Here is a 21,344-nt window from a genome sequence, read left to right as displayed (position 1 = left end):
ACCGGGGAAGATGTCAGCTGTCTCAGCGGTGTGCAGGCGCCGCTGTGGGGACTTCGTTCTGAGATAAGTATTTCATTATGAGCTAGTATGCAATGCACACTAGGCAATTATGACTTTGTCTTACAGTTTGTTTGTTTTTTGGAGTTTACAACCTCTTTAACCCAGATCTTTGAGAATGTCACATTTGACGAAACCGGTCAGGGCAGGGCCGCGCACATGACGTCATTGTGATATGGATGTGTCCATCATGTTGATGTGAATATCCACTTGCCGACCGCAATACGTAAATATAAATTGCGGCTTTGAAGTGGTTTAATGGCATTATGAATAAAGCCATCAGCCACAACCCCAGTTTTTTGTTTTGTTTTTTCAGCAGGCGATTCAATTTCTCATAAAAGCAATCCAAGTAGCCGATTAGCCGCTGGATCACTTTGGAAGCAGCAAGAGGGGTCGTCATCTGCCCTCCTGCCACTCGCCGGTGTTCCTCGGGCTTACCGTTCTCACCGGCTAGCCCAAGAAATGATACGGCAGTTCGCGCTGCTGGCCATAGAGGTGAAGAAAGACCAGATCGTCTCTTGTCCCCTCTATGATCTAGGACAGGTATCTCCAAACTACGTCCCCCCAGCTGTTGAGGAACTACACATCCCATGAGGCATTGTAAAACTCCCACATTCACAGACATGACTAGGCATGATGGGAATTGTAGTTCCCGAACAACCGGAGGGCCGTAGTTTGGAGACCCCCTGATCTAGGAGGACGGGAGCGACGTCTTAACGTCACTTTCAGTCTAGGGCAGATGTAAACAATTTTTTATTTTTTGGAAATCACCAGATCAGTGTTTTGTTCTTTTTATCTCAGGCTTTCCAGGGTAGAGGAGAGATGAGGGGTCTTATAGATCACAGATGTCTCCATAAAGAGGACCTGTCACGCAGGATTGATATTGCAAGGGATGTTTACATGCAATATAAGTAATAAGAAAAAAAATTAAAGGGACAGTGTAAAAAAAAAAAAAAAAAAAAAAAAAAAGTTTAATAAAATAATTAGAAAACAAAATATATATATATATATATAGCGCCCTCACCCCCCCGTGTGCTCGCATGCAGAGTCACAAAAGTAAACGGTGTTCACACCACACATGTGAGGTATCGCCGTGAACGTTATAGTGAGAGCGATAATTCTAGCCCTAGACCTCCTCTAACTCTGAACTGGTAACCTGTAAAAATGTTTAAAGCGTCGCCTATGGAGATTTTTTTAAGTATTGTGTTTTGACGCGATTCCACAAGCATGTGCAATGTTAAAGCGTGACATGTCAGGTGTTTATTTTGCTCATCTTTTATATTCTAAAAAATAAAAATGGGTTATACAGTATTTTTTTTTTTGTTTTGCATTAAAATTAATTTAGGTTTTTTTTTTTTTTTTTTTTAATTGCGTTTGAAAAACCACTGCGCAAATACCGCCATTTTATCCTCTAGGGCAGGAATAGGCAACCTCGGCCCTCCAGCTGTGGTGAAACTACAAGTCCCATGAGACATTGCAAGACCCCCGACATTCACAGGCATGACTTCTAGAAGGAGAGGCATGATGGGATTTGTAGGTTCAAAACAGCTGGAGTGCCGAGGTTGCCTACCCCTGCTCTAGGGTTTCTGCTAAAAAAAAAAAAAAAAAATTATAATTTTTGGGGGATTTAAGTAATTTTCTAGCTTAAAATGTGGATTTCAACGTGTCAGAAGGCAGCCTGGTTTTCAAGTGGTTAATGTGAGAACAATCTGACCTCATTGGGTGGTTTTGCATCTGATCTATAAGCCGAGGGTGCCAGGGAGCGTCTATTCATGCCAGTCATATGACCTATTCATTTAGGAGGTCGTGGAACTCTGGTGAGCCTCCATACATTTTTGGTGAGGATTTATTACACTGCTGGAGGATGCATCGATTGATTTCTCAGTGAAGATCGGGATCATCACATGAGCTTTGAGTTGGACATTTTTTTCAAGTGGTTGTAAAGGCAGAAAGTGCGTTCTATGCAATAAGATAAAAAGCCTTCTGTGTGCAGCTCCCCCCTCATACTTACCTGAGCCCCCTCTAGATCCAGCGATGTTGCAGCACTGTCTTGTCTGCTCGGGACTCCCTCCTCATTGGCTGAGACCGCAGCACAGTGCCATAGGCTCCCTCTGCTGTCGATCAAAGTCAGTTAGCCAATGAGGAGAGAAAGCGAACGGGGCCTGGGCACGGCTCTGTGTCTGAATGGAGACTCAGCTCGGGTGCCCCCCAATGGCAAGCTGCTTTCTGTGGGGGGCACTTGGCAGGAGGGAGGGGCCAGGAGCACCAAAGATGGACCCAAAAGAGGACTGGGGCTGCTCGGTGCAAAACCATTACAGAGAGCTGGTAAGGTTAACATGTTTGATATGTTTAATTAGAAAAAAAAAAAAAAAAAAAAGAGAATTTACCATTACTTTAATTTTAAAGTAGAACTCTAGGCAAAACGTTTTTCATTTTGGATAGTGTAAGGGAGGGTTATAACCTCTGTCAGATTTTTTTTTTTTTTCGCCATCTGTGTCCCATTGGGGAGATTTCCATTCACTTCCTGTCCAATAGCCAAACAGGAAGGGAGAGGAAATCCCTGCAAATTAAGGGGATTCTTTTGGGACCCCCCAGAACTAGTGTCCCCATTAGAAGATTTCCCCTCTATTGCTTTTCTGGGGACAACCCGAAATTTGGAATTTTCTTTTACTTTCAATGATAATGGTAAACAGGAGAAATAGAGAGGGGAACTCTACTGATCAGGGTGCACAGACAGCAATAAAAACCCAACAGGGGGTCTAATCCTTCCCCCCCTCCATTCAAAGCTAAAAAAAAAAAAAAAAAAAAAAAAAGTTTTCCCCTTCAGTTCCACTTTAAATATCTTCTTTGGTATTTGGCTCATCTTTGCACTATAATTTGTTTAGTGTAACATCAGATATTTCTGCTCCGTCTCTCTGTCCACCACAATGAAGAAAGTTCACAAAGTGGCGGGGGGGGGGGGTGGATGGATGGGGGGGGGGCTGGATGGATGGGGGGGGTGGATGGATGGGAGGGGGGGGGCGAGGTGTGGGCCGCCCCAGGGAAAGGTTCCACAAAACAATTGCACTGTGGCCACCACTTGTTTGCACCAATCATTAGTCAAATTAAGGTCCTAATTACCTCCTTAGGCCCCTTGCCCAAATCACATAAAAGCCAACCATATGCAAACATGGAGGATCCAAGCGATAAGCTCAGATCTAAAGCGAAACAAACGGAGCCAAGCCCTGGAGACACAAGACTCGTCCTGCATCCTGTTAAGGTATTAACAAGCAAGCTTGCAATCTACAGCCTGGGGGGGGGGGATCACAGCTGTTCCTCCATCGCCTTTCCCCAATGGGGACAAGATGTCAGGAAAACGGAAGAAAAAGATTGATTGATGCGTCTCTGTAGTTTAATCGACTCCCGAAATCTATGACCTGTAAACCAATAGGAACCATGCATGGGGGGGGGGGGGGGGGACGATTCGCTGTGCACAAATGAGATACACGCACGATGCTTCTTTGGAAAGATAAACTAGAAGAGCAACAGCTGGCAGATTTTTTACTATCAGCTTCTGCAAATTAACAACGAGATGTGAAGATCTCTCCCGGTTCTTCCCCAGTATGCCGCCGTGTCAACAAAGGATCGGAGATTGTTGGCATTCGCTGCCCGAGTCTGGCAACGAGCAATTTTTAATGAGCTGTTCGTCTTATAGGATCAGCTGATGATTTGTACCTCTGAAGGCGTACAATCTGTCTTCAACAAAACTGAGATCTCATTGGTTGGACTAGAAGGTCTGTTTTCATGGATACTCCAATGGAGAGACCTCAGGCCTTGGCCAGTACAAGCAGGTCCTGCTCTCCCTACTGAAATCTTAGTTAAGAGAAGTCATTCTCAACCAGGGTCCCATGAAACCCCGGGGTTCCTCCATAGGTTGTAGGGGTTCCTCCATAGGTTGTAGGGGATCCTCCATAGGTTGTAGGGGATCCTCCATAGGTTGTAGGGGTTCCTCCATAGGTTGTAGGGGTTCCTTCAGCTGTGGCTAGTGGACCTCCCATCTGATGGGTCCTTCAAAGATCCAGGTCCATCACTACTTGACAGAGCCAGCTACACGACACTAATGGTCTTTAACCTCTTCAGGTCCGCCCAATAGCAGTTTTACTGATACAGGACGGCACCTGTGTGCCAGATCATTATATTTATATATATATATATATATATATATATATATATATATATATATATATATATATATATATATATATATATATATATATATATATATGTATACACTCCCCCCATGCTCCAGTGGTATAAGGGTCCCTAGCCACGTATTAGACAAGAGGATTGCAAGGGACAGTCCACTGCCAGAGTATAGGAAGGTCCCATCTGCGAGGATAAGGTAAGTACAAGTTCCTTTTGCAGCCCCAGACTAAATCTGGCTATACATGACACTGAACCCATCCCCCACCTCCCTGCTGCACTACTGTATTCTGACAGCAGGGGGGGAAATGCACAGGCGCTGGGGTGCTTTGGAGAGAAATCATGTGGATGTCCTGATCCCAGCACATCGCACTGTTTACTTTTTTTTTTTTTCAGGAACTTTATTGAAACTTCACAAGTGAAATTCTATTAAAGTAGAACTATAGGCAAAACTTTTTGTTTTTTCATTTTGGATGGAGTAAGGGAGGGTTATAACCCCTGTAAGGTAAATTTTTGCCATCTTTGTCCTAATGGGGAGATTTCCCTTTACTTCCTGTCCCATAACCAAACAGGAAGTGAGAGGAAATCCCTGCAAATTAGGGAATCCATTGGGGACCCTCCCCCCAGGTTACCAGAACCAGTGTCCCCATTCGAAGATTTTCTATTACTTTTCTGGGGACAACCCAAAATTTGAGACTTTCTTTTACTTTCACCGATAATGGTAACCAGGACATAGAAAGGGTGTGGGAGGGGGGGGGGGGGTCTCCCTAACGGGGACATAGATAGCAATAAAAACCTGACAGGGGGTCTCATCCCTCTTCACTCCATCCAACACACAAAAAAATGCCTTTTATTACATAGTAAGATCCATTCTCACCAGTGCATTGTGGGGCACAGCGCGCATCTTGATGCACCAAAAACGAGTTTTGTCTTTCAGCCCATCCCCCCCCCCTCCCGCCAATAATTGTTTCATTTCATTGCAATGGAACAAAAACAACAAGAAAAAAAACCTGCAAACACATTAACCTCATGAAATAAATCTAGGAATCTTTTATTCCCGAAATGATGTCCCCTCTCCTTAATTCCTGAGGCACTACAAGTCCCACCTCACCAATATTTACCATCTGGAGGAACGCAAGCTTTCCAATCGCCAGTTCACAACAAACCAGAACTTGCCGGGATTGTCCCAACAAGACAAATAACATTTTCCTTATTCTCTTATTTCCAGAAAACTGGATTTATCTGAGTGCCAATCAGCTTGTTCATCATCATGTGAAATAAGAGGGGGTGTGGTGTGGGGGGCGCTGTGATACGAGGCGACCAGCAGCCGGGATCCATCACCAGAAGAATAACACGGCTGAGATGAGATTTCTGCGGCCTCCCACCCCCAGGAAGAGAAGGGAATTGCCCTCTGACACGGCGGGCAGGACGGTGTGACAGGCTGGGGATTGTCTGGCCGGGGATTTCACCCTACAAAGCCTGACTCAATCCATTACTGATAAGAGGGAGGGGGGGGGGGGGGCTAGAAGTATAATCTGCACCCCCCACCCACCGTCTGGAGAATGTCACTTATTAACAAAGCTTCCTAGGAAACAAACATAATTACAAAAAAAAAAGAAAACCGGCTCACAAGACGATCCCGGCAACAGAAGAACCTTCCACACCCAGGATCCCCCCCCCCCCCCACAACAGGGCCACAGAATACCAACATTCATCTTCCAATAATGGGGTGCTACAGAACTGGGGATCCCCCCAAATACCACCACAAAGTAACATTCATCTTCCAATAACAGGGTGATACAGAACAGGGGATCCCCTCCTCCCCACCACAAAATAACATTCATCTTCCAATAACGGGGTGCTACAGAACTGGGGACCTCCCCCCAAACACCACCACAAAGTAACATTCATCTTCCAATAACGGGGTGCTACAGAACTGGGGATCCCCCCAAACACCACCACAAAATAACATTCATCTTCCAATAATGGGGTGCTACAGAACTGGGGATCCCCTCCTCCCCACCACAAAATAACATTCATCTTCCAATAACGGGGTGCTACAGAACTGGGGATCCCCCCAAACACCACCACAAAGTAACATTCATCTTCCAATAACGGGGTGCTACAGAACTGGGGATCCCCCCCCCAATACCACCACAAAATAACATTCATCTTCCAATAAGGGGGTTCTACAGAACTGGGGATCCCCTCCTCCCCACCACAAAATAACATTCATCTTCCAATAACGGGGTGCTACAGAACTGGGGATCCCCCCAAACACCACCACAAAATAACATTCATCTTCCAATAACGGGGTGATACAGAACAGGGGATCCCCTCCTCCCCACCACAAAATAACATTCATCTTCCAATAACGGGGTGCTACAGAACTGGGGACCTCCCCCCAAACACCACCACAAAGTAACATTCATCTTCCAATAACGGGGTGCTACAGAACTGGGGATCCCCCCAAACACCACCACAAAATAACATTCATCTTCCAATAATGGGGTGCTACAGAACTGGGGATCCCCTCCTCCCCACCACAAAATAACATTCATCTTCCAATAACGGGGTGCTACAGAACTGGGGATCCCCCCAAACACCACCACAAAGTAACATTCATCTTCCAATAACGGGGTGCTACAGAACTGGGGATCCCCCCCCCAATACCACCACAAAATAACATTCATCTTCCAATAAGGGGGTTCTACAGAACTGGGGATCCCCTCCTCCCCACCACAAAATAACATTCATCTTCCAATAACGGGGTGCTACAGAACTGGGGATCCCCCCAAACACCACCACAAAATAACATTCATCTTCCAATAACGGGGTGATACAGAACAGGGGATCCCCTCCTCCCCACCACAAAATAACATTCATCTTCCAATAATGGGGTGATACAGAACAGGGGATCCAGCAATGAAAAAAAGGGGGCAGATCCAGACAGAGTTCCCCGAGCCGGCCAATCACTCTTCAGTTTGCAGGATGTTCACAGAGATCCACTGCAGGGAATTCTCAGAATTTGTTACAACGTTATAAATACTTTTATAAAATGTAACAAAAGATTCTGAAGGCAGAAGAGATGAAAGGGCTCTGAGGGGCTTTCACAAGGGTCCCCACTGCGCTTCGGACGCAGCTCCGGTGCAGCGCGGCTCTCTGGGGCCCATAGACTTCTATTACATCTTTGCGGTTTTGGTGCGATTTCTGCACGCAGGGTTACATTGCTCTGCGGCCGAAGCTCCGCGGATCCGGGTGACGCTGCTCCAGGCTTCCCGGTGGCCGCGTTTTGTGAGGACACGGCAGCTCATTCATATCTACTGAATATGCAGGGAGAAGTCCCGGTGCCTCTTCCAAAATCGCAGCCGCAGAGAAACCGCATGGAGCTACGCAGGTTCCAGTGTGGGGGGGGGGGGCGCCATGAAGAATGAATAGCAACCCCGCACCTCTGCTATGCAGGAAAGCGTGCGACTACAGGAAGCCCTGGACCCATATATGTGACCCGAGCCAGGAGGTGGATCAGGTCCTAGGTGAACGCTGAGTACCCGCAGGAGGATTAAGAACACCCCAAGATGGACGGGACGGCCTACATGGGGGACGCATCCCTACACAGGGAACACGCGGCCCTCAAATGGGGTTGCACAGGTGTCCCATGCAGGCCGTCATGTTGGGGAGTTCTTGATAGTGAGCTCTTGTGTTCGAGTTCACTTTTCTTAAAGGGCAACTTCACTCTCCTGGAAAATAAAAAAAAGCATTAATACGTCTGCAGGAATTTAGCGTTCACCTAGGATCCAAGCCGCCTCCTGCCTAGGTTCCCTCTAGTACGACTTGCGACCTTTAAATCGCATGACAAGTCAAAACCCCATTTATTTCAATGGCACCCGCTCCAATCAATGCGACTCAAGATGCAGCATCCAAAAAAAGGTTCCTGAACTACCTTGACATAGGGATGCACCGACATATCGGACGCCGGAAATTATCGGGCGAAAATACGGTTATCAGCGTTTTGCCAATTAAAAAAAAAGGGCGCCGATAACAGCCGCCGAAAAACACGGTAAAAAGGTGTTGTAGCTGCAATTTTACCACGTTTACTGTGCGTTTTTCATAGGCCTGTGCCTCAAAAATCCCAAACACTCAACACAGGTGGGTTTTTAACTGACCAAATATGCAGCAAGCGCAATGGACGCGGAATGGACCCAGGTGAAGACATACGTGGAATTTACATTTTTTTTCACAGCAACCAATGATAGAATCTGCTACACAATTTAACATTCCTTGCCCCTGAGGGGATTATTGCCTTTTTCAGAACAAAAGTGGAGTTACCCTTTAAACTTGCTGATATGACTGAAGATGACTTGAGGTCGGGGGTTGGTACCATCAGACATATTACAGGTAATTATTGAACACCCACCATAGTCCCAAACTGATCACTAAATGCTTCCAGTCCTTACATGGCATCCTGAACTGACCCAATCATTACACACACACGGTTCTGAATTAATCCCAACAACATGGCATAATCCTGAACTGTCCCATCACCCATGGTCCAAAATTAGTCCTGGTCTTTGACCAGACTCTGCCCCCTCATATACAACTGTGAACCTATATAGTCAGCCATGCTTCTAAACCAGCACCATCAGTAATTTGTGACCATGAAGTAGACGTGTCGCTTGTAGGATCAAGTCCCATTACTATTCAAAGTTCAGGCCTAGTCCCACCACCAGTCCATAGCATCCTAATACCAGGCCTAGTCCCACCACCAGTCCATAGCATAATACCAGGCCTAGTCCCACCACCAGTCCATAGCATCCTAATACCAGGCCTAGTCCCACCACCAGTCCATAGCATAATACCAGGCCTAGTCCCACCACCAGTCCATAGCATAATACCAGACCTAGTCCCACCACCAGTCCATAGCATAATACCAGGCCTAGTCCCATCACCAGTCCATAGCATAATACCAGGCCTAGTCCCACCACCAGTCCATAGCATAATACCAGGCCTAGTCCCACCACCAGTCCATAGCATAATACCAGGCCTAGTCCCACCACCAGTCCATAGCATAATACCAGGCCTAGTCCCACCACCAGTCCATAGCATAATACCAGGCCTAGTCCCACCACCAGTCCATAGCATCATAATACCAGGCCTAGTCCCACCACCAGTCCATAGCATCATAATACCAGGCCTAGTCCCACCACCAGTCCATAGCATCATAATACCAGGCCTAGTCCCACCACCAGTCCATAGCATCATAATACCAGGCCTAGTCTACCCACCAGTCCATAGGATCCTAATACCAGGCCTAGTCTACCCACCAGTCCATAGCATCATAATACCAGACCTAGTCCCACCACCAGTCCATAGCATAATACCAGGCCTAGTCCCATCACCAGTCCATAGCATAATACCAGGCCTAGTCCCACCACCAGTCCATAGCATAATACCAGGCCTAGTCCCACCACCAGTCCATAGCATAATACCAGGCCTAGTCCCACCACCAGTCCATAGCATAATACCAGGCCTAGTCCCACCACCAGTCCATAGCATCATAATACCAGGCCTAGTCCCACCACCAGTCCATAGCATCATAATACCAGGCCTAGTCCCACCACCAGTCCATAGCATCATAATACCAGGCCTAGTCCCACCACCAGTCCATAGCATCATAATACCAGGCCTAGTCTACCCACCAGTCCATAGGATCCTAATACCAGGCCTAGTCTACCCACCAGTCCATAGCATCATAATACCAGGCCTAGTCTACCCACCAGTCCTTAGCATCATAATACCAGGCCTAGTCTACCCACCAGTCCTTAGCATCATAATACCAGGCCTAGTCTACCCACCAGTCCTTAGTACCATACTCTACCCACCAGTCCATAGCACCATAATACCAGGGCTAGTCTACCCACCAGTCCATTGTACCATACTCTACCCACCAGTCCATAACACCATAATACCAGGCCTAGTCCCACCACCATAGCATCATAATACCAGGCCTAATCTACCCACCAGTCCATAGCACCATAATACCAGGCCTAGTCCCACCACCAGTCTATAGCACCATAATACCAGGGCTAGTCTACCCATCAGTCCATTGTACCATACTCTACCCACCAGTCCATAGCATCATAACACCAGGCCTAGTCCCACCACCAGTCCATAGCACTATAATATTACCATCATTGGTCCATGAACTGGCCTTTTCACTCATCGCGACTTGAACCCATCACTCATCCTAGAAGTACTGAAGATATAACTGGCCCCATATCTTCTCAGTAGACTTGAACTGGTCCCATAACTTCCCAACGGCCCTAATCTGGTCCCATAACTTCTACATGGCCCTGAACTAGTCCCATAATTTCTCAACGGCCCTGAACTGGTCCCATAACTTCTGATTGGCCCTGAGCTGGTCCAGCACTCAATCACAATCAAGAAATGATTACAGTAATAATAATAAAGGACCCTTTCACTAGTTATTTGTACCGACCTGATCCCACAATTCAGCTATTAATGTAAAAAACCACAGTCCTCATCTAGTCCTTTCACTCAGCCTTGGTCATGAACTGATTTCATCCATAATATTGAATTAGTCACAAGAATGAATCCCATCACCCCTCCATGGCACCATATCACCACCAGCACTCCTCTACAGGTCCTCGGTTAGTCCCAATAGTAATATGTGAGCCATATCTGGTCCAACTCCTCATCCACAGCTCCGGATTAGTCAAATCAATCATCACATGTCTGGAGGAACCAGGTGATCAGTCATCCCCGACTCCAGCCTGGTCCCATCACTCATCCCTAGTCCCACACTGGTTACAGCGCTCTCTCATGGTCCAAGACCCCTGACAGTTCTTCAAGAACTTCCAACTGAGTCCAGTATCATCTATCTGCTTCATCACCCCAAGGAGAACGGTTCCATGACTCCTCCATGGTCCTGAACTGGTCCCATCACCGAGATCTTGCCAGTAACTATTTCAGCTAATATCCCGAAATAAACACCCCGCAATATAATCACCCACCCCCAACCCCAAATGAATAGTCCTACCAGTCTTCAACAGTCCATATCCAACCTTCTCACCCACCAACCTCAAATCAATCCCATTACACCCTCATAGTCCCCAATCAGTCCCCACACTGCCCTATAGGATGTTCTCAGGTGACACCATCAATGCTCACCTGGTCCTGTCACTCCTCGATCGGTCCTTAGCCAGGGCTGTCACCCCTTTATTAGTCTTCGCTCAGCTCCCCCACCCCTCATATCCACCCTCATGGTGTTCTCATCCAAGGTCAGTCCTCGAGTGGCACTGGGGGGCCTTTTATCAGTCCTTGGGTGGCAATGTCGCCCCGCTATTGGTCCTCAGGTGGCACTGTAGGCTCTCCACCAGTCGTTGCACTGTCACTCCTCTATCAGTCTATGGGGGGACTCTGGCCCCTCTCGCAGATGACCCTGTGGCCCCTCTTTTGGCCTTCAGGTAACATTGTTGGACCCTCTCTCACTGCACAGGTGACCCTGGGGACCCTCTTTAAGTGACCCTGGGGCCCCTCCCCCCTGTGGCCCCCTCTCTCCCCTCTGTCCCCCCCGGTGTGGCCCCCTCTCTCCCCTCTGTCCCCCCCCGGTGTGGCCCCCTGTCCCCCCTGTCGTGCCCCCTTCTCTCCCCCCGTCCCCGGTGTGGCCCCCCCCCCTGTCTCCCCGATGTGCCCCCCTGTCCCTCCGATGTGCCCCCCTGTCCCCCCCGTCCCCCCTGTCCCCCTGGTGTGGCCCCCCTGTCTCCCCCCCCCCGGTGATCACTCACCGACTTGGAGCACATTGTCCACACATTGGGCGTCCAGCAGGCGGATCCCCCGGCGGAAGGGAAGGTTGTCGGTGGCGGTAGGGGCCCCGGGCCCCGGGATGGAGGCGGGGGGTTCCGGGCTCTGGAAGGATGAATACATACAGATCTCTCTCTCGTTCCGGGGGAAGGACCAGTAGACGATGCGGCGCTGGACGGGCTCCGGGATCCGCTCGAAGCGTTCCTCCACCCGCTCGAAGGCCCATTTCTCCGCCACCGCCTTGGCCGCGCAGTCCAGCAGAGACTCGGGCTGGTGGAGGTGCTGAGGGCCCCGGGCTGGGGGGCCCCGAGGGGGCGGGGGGAGCCGGGAACACAACCGCTTCACCGGCGGAGGAGGAGGAAGAGATCGCTCAGCCTCCGCCATGTCCGCCGACTGACTGACTGACTGACTGGGCGCCGGGGCCGCGCCGCGCGGGCACGCCGCTCCGCACCACACCACCGCTCATTGGCTGCGAGGAGCGCACTGCGCGCCGCCTGCGGGACACCATTGGCCGGCCGACGGGAGCGAGCGCGGAGGGAGGGCGATGATTGGCTGAAAACAAGAAAGGCCAGGAAGGAGGGGAGGAGCCATGTGTGAGGGGAGGCCAGCTGTCACTGTGTACATTGTATAGACATTCCATATATAGATACAATGTATACATCCCATATATATATACTGTGTACATTGTATAGACATTCCATATATAGATACAATGTATACATCCCATATATATATACTGTGTACATTGTATAGACATTCCATATATAGATACAATGTATACATCCCTTCCTATATACAATGTATACATCCCTTCCTATATACAATGTATACATCCCATATAGATACAATGTATACATCCCATATAGATACAATGTATACATCCATCCCATATATATATACTGTGTACATTGTATAGACATTCCATATATATATATATATATATATATATACAATGTATACATCACATATATACTGTATATACAATGTATACATCCCATATAGATACAATGTATACATCCCATATAAATACAATGTATACATCCAATATAGATACAATGTATACATCTCATATAGATACAATGTATACATCCCTCCCTATATACAATGTATACATCCGATATATATACAATGTATACATCCCATATAGATACAATGTATACATCCCTCCCTATATACAATGTATACATCCCTCCCTATATACAATATATACATCCGATATATATACAATGTATACATCCCTTCCTATAGACAACGTATACATTCCATTTATATATATATATACTGTGTACAATGACACTTGTCTACAATGTAAAGTAGTGAGTGTACAGCTTGTATAACAGTGTAAATTTACTGTCCCCTCAAAATAACTCAACACACAGCCATTAATGTCTAAACCGCTGGCAACAAAAGTCAGTACACCCCTAAGTGAAAATCTCCAAATTGGGCCCAATTAGCCATTTTCCCTCCCCGGTGTCATGTGACTCATTAGTGTTACAAGGTCTCAGATGTGAATGGGGAGCAGGTGTGTTAAATTTGGTGTTATCGCTCTCACTCTCTCATACTGGTCACTGGAAGTACAACATGGCACCTCATGGCAAAGAACTGTCTGAGGATCTGAAAAAAGAATTGTTGCTCTACATAAAGATGGCCTAGGCTATAAGAAGATTGCCAAGTGTCAGAAACCATGAAATCATACCGAGACAGAAGTACAGTTAAATCACACTTGTTTAATAATACCCCCTCCTCAATGACCCCTCCCCCTTGGAGGACCACCAGGCTTGAGGGGAAAACGTCTATGGAAATCACGGAGGAGGACAGGGGCATGTACGTCCGAGGATGAGACCCAAGAGCGTTCCTCCAGACCGTACCCTTCCAATGTACCAGGTACTGTATGCGTCCACGGAACCTACGGGAATCAACAATGGACTGTACTGCATACTCCTCATGGTTCTCAACCTGTATAGGGTGAGGACGTGGCACAGAGGTGGTAAAGCGGTTGTAGACCAAAGGTTTTAATAAGGAGACATAAAATACATTTGAAATACACATATTAGAAGGAACGTCATTGGGGTTAAGCCACTGGGTTAATCCTGCGAAGAATACGGAAAGGCCCAATAAGCCGAGGTGCGAACTTCAGAGAGGAAACATGAAGTCGGAGGTTGCGAGTTGACAACCAGACTCTGTCCCCAACCTGGTAGGAAGTCACAGGCAGGCGTTTGCGGTCAGCATGGAGTCTGTACCTATCATTAGCATGACGCAAAGCCTCCTGGACTTGTGCCCAAGTGGAACAAAGACCAAGGAGATGCTCCTCTAGCGCAGGAATACTCTGCAGAACAAACGAGTCAGGCAACGTGGAAGGTTAGAAACCATAATTCACAATCAAACGGGGACAATCGGGAAGCAGAATTCAAGGCACTGTTGTGAGCAAACTCCGCCCATGGTAAGAGGTCTGACCAGTTGTTATGATGGTCAGAAATATAGCAACGTAGGAATTGCTCCAAGGACTGATTGGCTCCTTCTGCGGCCCTTTTAGACTGTGGGTGATACACAGAGGAGAAAGCAAGCTGAATTCCCAACTGTGCACAAAAGGCTCGCCAGAACCTGGACACAAACTGACTACCCCTGTCCAAGACAATTACCTTGGGTAGCCCATGTAAGCAAAAGATCTCCAGAGAAAAAATAGAAGCCAGTTCCTTAGAAGTAGGCAACTTCTTAAGTGGAATACAATGAGACATTTTCAAGAACCGGTCAACCACCATAAGGATAACTGTATTGCCCTAAGAGTTGGGTAACTCCACAATGAAACCCATAGACAGGTGGGTCCAGGGCCTCTCTCCATTGGGTATGGGTTGTAGGAGGCCCACTGGAAGATGTCGTGGAGTCTTACTCTGAGCACACACGGAACAGGCAGCTACAAAGGCAGTTACATCAACACATAGACTAGGCCACCAGAATGGTTGGGAAATGGCCCAAAAGAGTTGATTCTTCCCAGGGTGGCCAGCAGCCTTGGGAGAATGGTAAGTCTGGAGCACGGCAGTACGGAGACTCTCTGGGACAAAGCAACGGTCACAAGGTTTCTCAGGAGGAGCATCGACCTGAGCAGCAAGAATTTTGTCACCCAAAGGAGAAGTAAGACTGGTGCGAACCGTAGCCAGAATACAATATGGAGGAATCACAGAAACCGGAAGCGACTCTAACTTGGAAGTGGAGGAAAATTGTCGTGACAAGGCGTCAGCCCTTACATTCTTAGTACCGGGTAAGAATGAGACAATGTAATTGAAACTTGACAAGAAAAGAGCCCATCGCGCCCTTCTGGGAGAGAGGCGTTTAGCCTCAGACATGAATGTGAGATTCTTATGGTCAGTAAGAATGAGAACCGGCACAGTGGTACCTTCGAGGAGATGTCTCCATTCTTTCAGGGCTAAAATTATCACCAACAGCTCTCTGTCACCAATCTCGTAATTGCACTCCGCAGGTGACAATTTCTTGGAAGAGTAGCCACAAGAATGCATAGCACTCTCAGAGGTAGGATGTTGAGACAGAAGGGCGCCAACTCCAGTCTCAGAAGAATCAACCTCAAGGATAAAAGGTAACGTAGGATCAGGATGTGCCAACACAGGAGCAGAAACAAAGGCAGCCTTGAGACTCTCAAAGGCCTTAATGGACTCCGGAGACCAACTCTGTGGGTTACCGTTCTTTCTGGTCATATCGGTCAGGGGCTTGACCAGAGACGAGAAGTTACGAATAAACTTCCGATAATAGTTGGCAAAGCCCAGGAAACGCTGCAGAGGACGTAACCCCACAGGTCAGGGCCACTGTAGAACTGCCACAAGTTTCTCTGGGTCCATCGAAAAAACCAACAGTGGAAATCAGTGGCGGCCCATCCAATGGGGGGCGCCTGGGCGCCGCCCCCCTCCAGGCAGCAAGAAAAAAAAATTTTTTATTACTGGCCCTTTAAAAAAAAAAAAAAGGAAAAAAAAGGTCCTTAAGTGCACTGTGTTCGGACGCCGGACACAGTGCACTTATAGGAAGCGCCATGTCTATGCAATCACGAGATTGCAGACGTGGCGCTGCATTTGCGGGTGTTTAGCCCGCCTTGTAATAGATACTACAGGCGCCGGGCAGAAGCTACTCGGCACTTCAGATTTGATTGACATCTGCCCTGAGTCAGATGTCACTTCCTGCTTCTCTCTCTCATTGCGCCCGAGAGAGGAAACAGGAAGAATGCTGGTGCCCGTGTGAGGAGGAGGACACCGCAGGAGACCCAAGGTAAGTACCGCTGTTTGGAGAATGGGGGGGACAGAGGCTGTATTGGGGGGGACAGGCAGCATTTTGGAGGGGGATGGAGGCTGCATTTTGGGGGCAGATAGAGGCTGTATTTGGGGGGGGGGACAGAGGCTGTATTTGGGGGGGACAGAGGCTGTATTTGGGGGGGGACAGAGGCTGCATTTTGGGGGGGGCAGAGGCTGCATTTTGGGGGGGACAGTGGCTGCATTTGGGGGGGACAGAGGCTGCATTTTGGGGGGGCAGAGGCTGCATTTGGGGGGGGGACAGAGGCTGTATTTGGGGGGGGGGACAGAGGCTGTATTTAGGGGGGACAGAGGCTGTATTTGGGGGACAGAGGCTGCATTTTGGGGGGGGGGACAGAGGCTGCATTTTGGGGGGGGGACAGAGGCTGCATTTGGGGGGGGGGCAGAGGCTGCATTTGGGGAGGGGACAGAGGCTGCAGTTGGGGGGGCAGAGGCTGCATTTTGGGGGCACAGAGGCTGCATTTGGGGGGGACAGAGGCTGCATTTGGGGGGGTAGAGGCTGAATTTGGGGGGGACAGAGGCTGAAATTGGGGGGGACAGAGGCCGCACTTGGGGGGGACAGAGGCTGCATTTGTGGGGGCAAAGGCTGTATTGGGGGGCAGAGGCTGTATTGGGGGGCAGAGGCTGCATTTGGGGGGCAGAGGCTTCATTTTGGGGGGGAGACAGGCATGCTGCATTTGGGGGGGGACACAGGCATGCTGCATTTGGGGGGGACAGAGGCTGCATTTGGGGGGGACAGAGGCTGCATTTGGGGGGGGACAGAGGCTGCTTTAGGGGGGACAGAGGCTGCATTTAATGGGACACAGGCATGCTGCATTTGGGGGGGACAGAGGCTGCATTTGGGGGGGACAGAGGCTGCATTTGGGGGGGGACAGAGGCTGCTTTAGGGGGGACAGAGGCTGCATTTAATGGGACACAGGCATGCTGCATTTGGGGGGGACAGAGGCTGCATTTGGGAGAACAGAGGCTGCATTTAATGGGAACAGAGGCTGCATTTAATGGGACACAGGCATGCTGCATGTAATGGGACACAGGCATGCTGCATTTGGGGGGGGGGGGGCAGAGGCTGCATTTGGGGGGGACAGAGGCTGCATTTGGGGGGGGGACAGAGGCTGCATTTGGGGGGGACGGAGGCTGCATTTGGGGGGGGCAGAGGCTGCATTTGGGGGGGGACAGAGGCTTCATTTTGGGGGGGGGGGGACAGGCATGCTGCATCTGGGGGGGACACAGGCATGCTGCATTTGGGGGGGACAGAGGCTGCATTTGGGGGGGGGCAGAGGCTGCTTTAGGGGGGACAGAGGCTGCATTTAATAGGACACAGGCATGCTGCATGTAATGGGACCCAGGCATGCTGCATTTGGGGGGGGGACAGAGGCTGCATTTGGGGGGGGGGGCAGAGGCTGCATTTGGGGGGGAGACAGAGGCTGCATTTGGGGGGGGGACAGAGGCTGCATTTGGGGGGACAGAGGCTGCATTTTATGTGACAGAGGCTGCATTTGATGTGACACAGGCTGCATGTAAGGATGGACTCCGCTGGGGGCACCTGATGTAAGGACGGACTGCTGGGGACGCCTGATGGCATCTGGTTGTAGGCGACGTGGCTGATTCTGCATTATGGTGAGTTGAATGATTTAATTTTATATTACAATGTAATAATAGAAATAATGCGCTTCAATCATCCTGACACCATAACAATCATGGTACCGGGATGATTGAAGTGCTAACACCAGGTGTTTGGAGTATCTTTATCTGCTGATTGTTAAACTTTCTAGAATACACATTTCTATTGTTGTGTAGGATCTAGGCCTGCTGTCCCTCTCTCCCTCTCCCTCCATCCCTCGTTCATCTCATACGCTAACCACACCACCTTAGAGCCACGCCCACTATTTAGCTGAAACCACGCCCATTTTCACCAAGTGGGAGGGGTCAAAAAGGAAGGGCAGGGTCTGGCACCCCCCCATCCTAAAACTTCACCAGCCGCCACTGGTGGAAATGATATAACCCAGGAATTTAACCTGTTCACGATTGAACCCGCACTTCTCCAATTTACAATAGAGATTGTTCTCTCTTAGTTTCTGAAGCACATGACAGACATCTGTGTGGTGGCTCTCCAGGGACTTGGAAAATATGAGGATATCGTCGAGATAAACCACCACACATAACTGCAACAAATCTCGGAGGACATCATTAACAAATTCCTGGAAAACTGCCGGGGCATTACAAAGGCCAAAAGGCATTACGAGGTACTCATAATGGCCTGTTCTGGTATTAAACACAGTTTTCCACTCGTTGCCCTTTTTAAGCCTCACGAGATTGTATGTACCTCTCAAATCAAGCTTCGTCTCAGGTCTCAGTTCACCACTCTTCTTCTTCACGAAGAAGAAACCAGCACAGGCAGGAGACAAGGATTTGCGGATGAAACCTCGAGAAAGTGCGTCTGCAACATATTACTCCATGGCCTTATCCTCCATGACCGACAAAGGGTAAACCCGGCCACGGTTTACCCACCAGGCCACCAGGTTGAAGGTCAATTGTGTAATCATACGGCCGGCCGTTGTGGAGGCAAACTACCGACTTGACCTTTGTCAAAGACATCACTAAAATCACAGTACTCCTCTGGCAGGGAGGAGAGTGAAGAGGTACACAGGACCTTGGCTACCTTCTGGAAGCATGTCTTACTGCATTGTTGCGAGACCAGGAGAGAACCTCAGCACGGAGTCAATCAAAAGAGGAGTTGTGCCCCTGTAACCAAGGATAACCAATAACCAACGGAAACTTAGGTGAGGAAATAACTTGGAATTGGATTATCTCATGGTGAAGATCCCCTATGGCCATGGGCAAGGGAACCGTCTCATGAGTAACATAGGCAGGCTGTAGAGGTCTTCCGTCAAGAGCCTCAATGGCAAGTGGAGTGTCACGCAGCTGCAGAGGAATCAAGTGCTGCGATACAAAGGCAGAATCAATGAACAGGCCTGCAGCCCCAGAGTCGATCAGAGCCTGTATCTCGATGGACGACTCAGCCCAAGAAATGGTGACCGAAACCAGGGGCTTATCCTTATGGATAACTGGGGATGAAACAACGCCACCTAAGGTCTGTCCGTGACAGGACCTCAAGGTTCGGGCCTTCCTAGGACGGGTAGGACAAGACTTCAAAAAGTGACCTGCCTGGCCACAATAAAGGCACAATCTCTCCCTCCTCCTAAGGGTTCTCTCTTTCGCAGAGAGACGCTTGAATCCCAAGTGCATGGGTTCATCTTCACAGACCGACTCGGTACCAGGAGGCATGGGAGGTGAGGGAGGCACGGGTGGGACTGCAAAGCTTGGAAGCAAATGTACAGGAGGCTTCCGCAAGTGCTCCTTAAAAGAAAGTCTTTCTCTGAGTCTGGAGTCAATGAGAATGGCAAACGTGATCAAGCTCTCTAGCTCAGTGGGTATATCTCGGGCTGCTATCTCATCCTTGATGGTATCCCAGAGACCATGAGAAAAAGCAGCCACGAGGGCCTCATTGTTCCAAGCAACCTCTGCTGCCAGAGTACGGAATTCAATGGCATAGTAGACAACAGTTCTCGTACTCTGTTTGATGGACATGAGGCACTTGGCAGCAGAGGGGGAGCGTGCAGGAACGTCAAATACCCTTTTAAAGGAGGCCACAAACTCGGGGTAACACAAGACAACAGGTTTATGTGTCTCCCATAGAAGGTTTGCCCAGGCCAAGGCTCTCTCAGAAAGCAAAGATATCACGAAACCTATTTTGCTTCTGTCAGTGGTAAACGCCTGGGGCAGCATCTCAAAGCATAGCTCAACCTGGTTGAGAAACCCTCTGCATTGGACTGGATCGACCCCAAATCGTTGGGGAAGTGGAGGGGACCAGACATACCTATTATAGAGGTAATACTCGAGGCAGGTGCCTGCACAGAGACTGGAGCAGCAGCAGGGATGGCCTGCAATATAGGTTGTACCGGGGAGGCCATAGTGGGAGATTCCAGGTGAGCCGTGTGACTCAGGAGCGTTTGTAATGCCATGGCAAACTGATCCATGCGGTGATCCTGCTCATCCAATCTGGAAAAAATATTACCAACAAGTGGATTGACTGCATCTTCTGAATTCATGGCCTTCGCTTACTGTCAGAAACCATGAAATCAGACCGAGGCAGAAGTACAGTTAAATCACACTTGTTTAATAATAAAAGTAAGTAGAACAAATGTAGTCAAAACATAGCCAAAGTTCAGTAACCGGAATGGATAGTCAGCCAAGCCAGAAGTCAGGGAGCCAGAGGTGAGCGTAGTAAAACAGCAAGCAGGATCTGGAGCCAGAAGGCATGTCAGCCAAGCAACTCTTTTAACAGGAATGCAGGAGAGCGTCTTCTATGATGTTGACTAAGGCAAAGGCAGAGATCATCTGGACTGGATGGCTTAGGTAGGCAGGATTGACAAGCAGGATATCATCAACAGGTGAGTCATTGTGGAGAGATAGGAGCTGGCAATTATCCAACAGCTGAGCGGCCAGCTCAGAGAAGGAAGGGCTGAGCCCAGCCCTGACTCCAAGACTCTGAAACTGAGCTGCAGCACGGTGGCCAAGACCATACAGCGGTATAACAGGACAGGTTCCTCTCAGAACAGGCCTCGCCGTGGTCCACCAAAGAAGTTGAGGTCACGTGCTCAGCGTCATATCCAGAGGTTGTCTTTGGGAAATAGACGTATGAGTGCTGCCAGCATTGCTGCAGAGGTTGTAGGGGTGGGGGGTCAGCCTGTCAGTGCTCAGACCATACGCCGCACACTGCATCAAATTGGTCTGCATGGCTGTCATCCCAGAAGGAAGCCTCTTCTAAAGATGATGGACAAGAAAGACCGCAAACAGTTTGCTGAAGACAAGCAGACTAAGGACATGGATTACTGGAACCATGTCCTGTGGTCTGATGAGACCAAGATAAACGTATTTGGTTCAGATGGTGACAAGCGTGTGTGGGGGCAACCA

The 21,344-nt window shown here is 49.0% G+C and overlaps 1 protein-coding gene across 1 annotated transcript in view; it reads right to left on the bottom strand.

Annotated features, from left to right (window-relative positions):
* The window catches only part of ZSWIM5 (zinc finger SWIM-type containing 5), a gene marked incomplete in the record, with an annotated part of 122,381 nt that extends 109,863 nt beyond the window's left edge, over positions 1–12,518 (bottom strand). The window contains 1 exon segment of the mRNA XM_073594005.1: positions 12,045–12,518. Within this exon segment, the coding sequence (XP_073450106.1) occupies positions 12,045–12,444 (400 nt within the window).
* Positions 12,519–21,344: the final 8,826 nt, after the last annotated feature.

Source organism: Aquarana catesbeiana, linkage group LG07 (genome assembly GCF_042186555.1).
Source record: "Aquarana catesbeiana isolate 2022-GZ linkage group LG07, ASM4218655v1, whole genome shotgun sequence".
NCBI classification, from domain to species: Eukaryota; Metazoa; Chordata; class Amphibia; order Anura; family Ranidae; genus Aquarana; species Aquarana catesbeiana.
The sequence above is the reverse complement of the archived record's forward strand: the minus strand, read 5'-3'. Positions and strand labels throughout refer to the sequence as shown.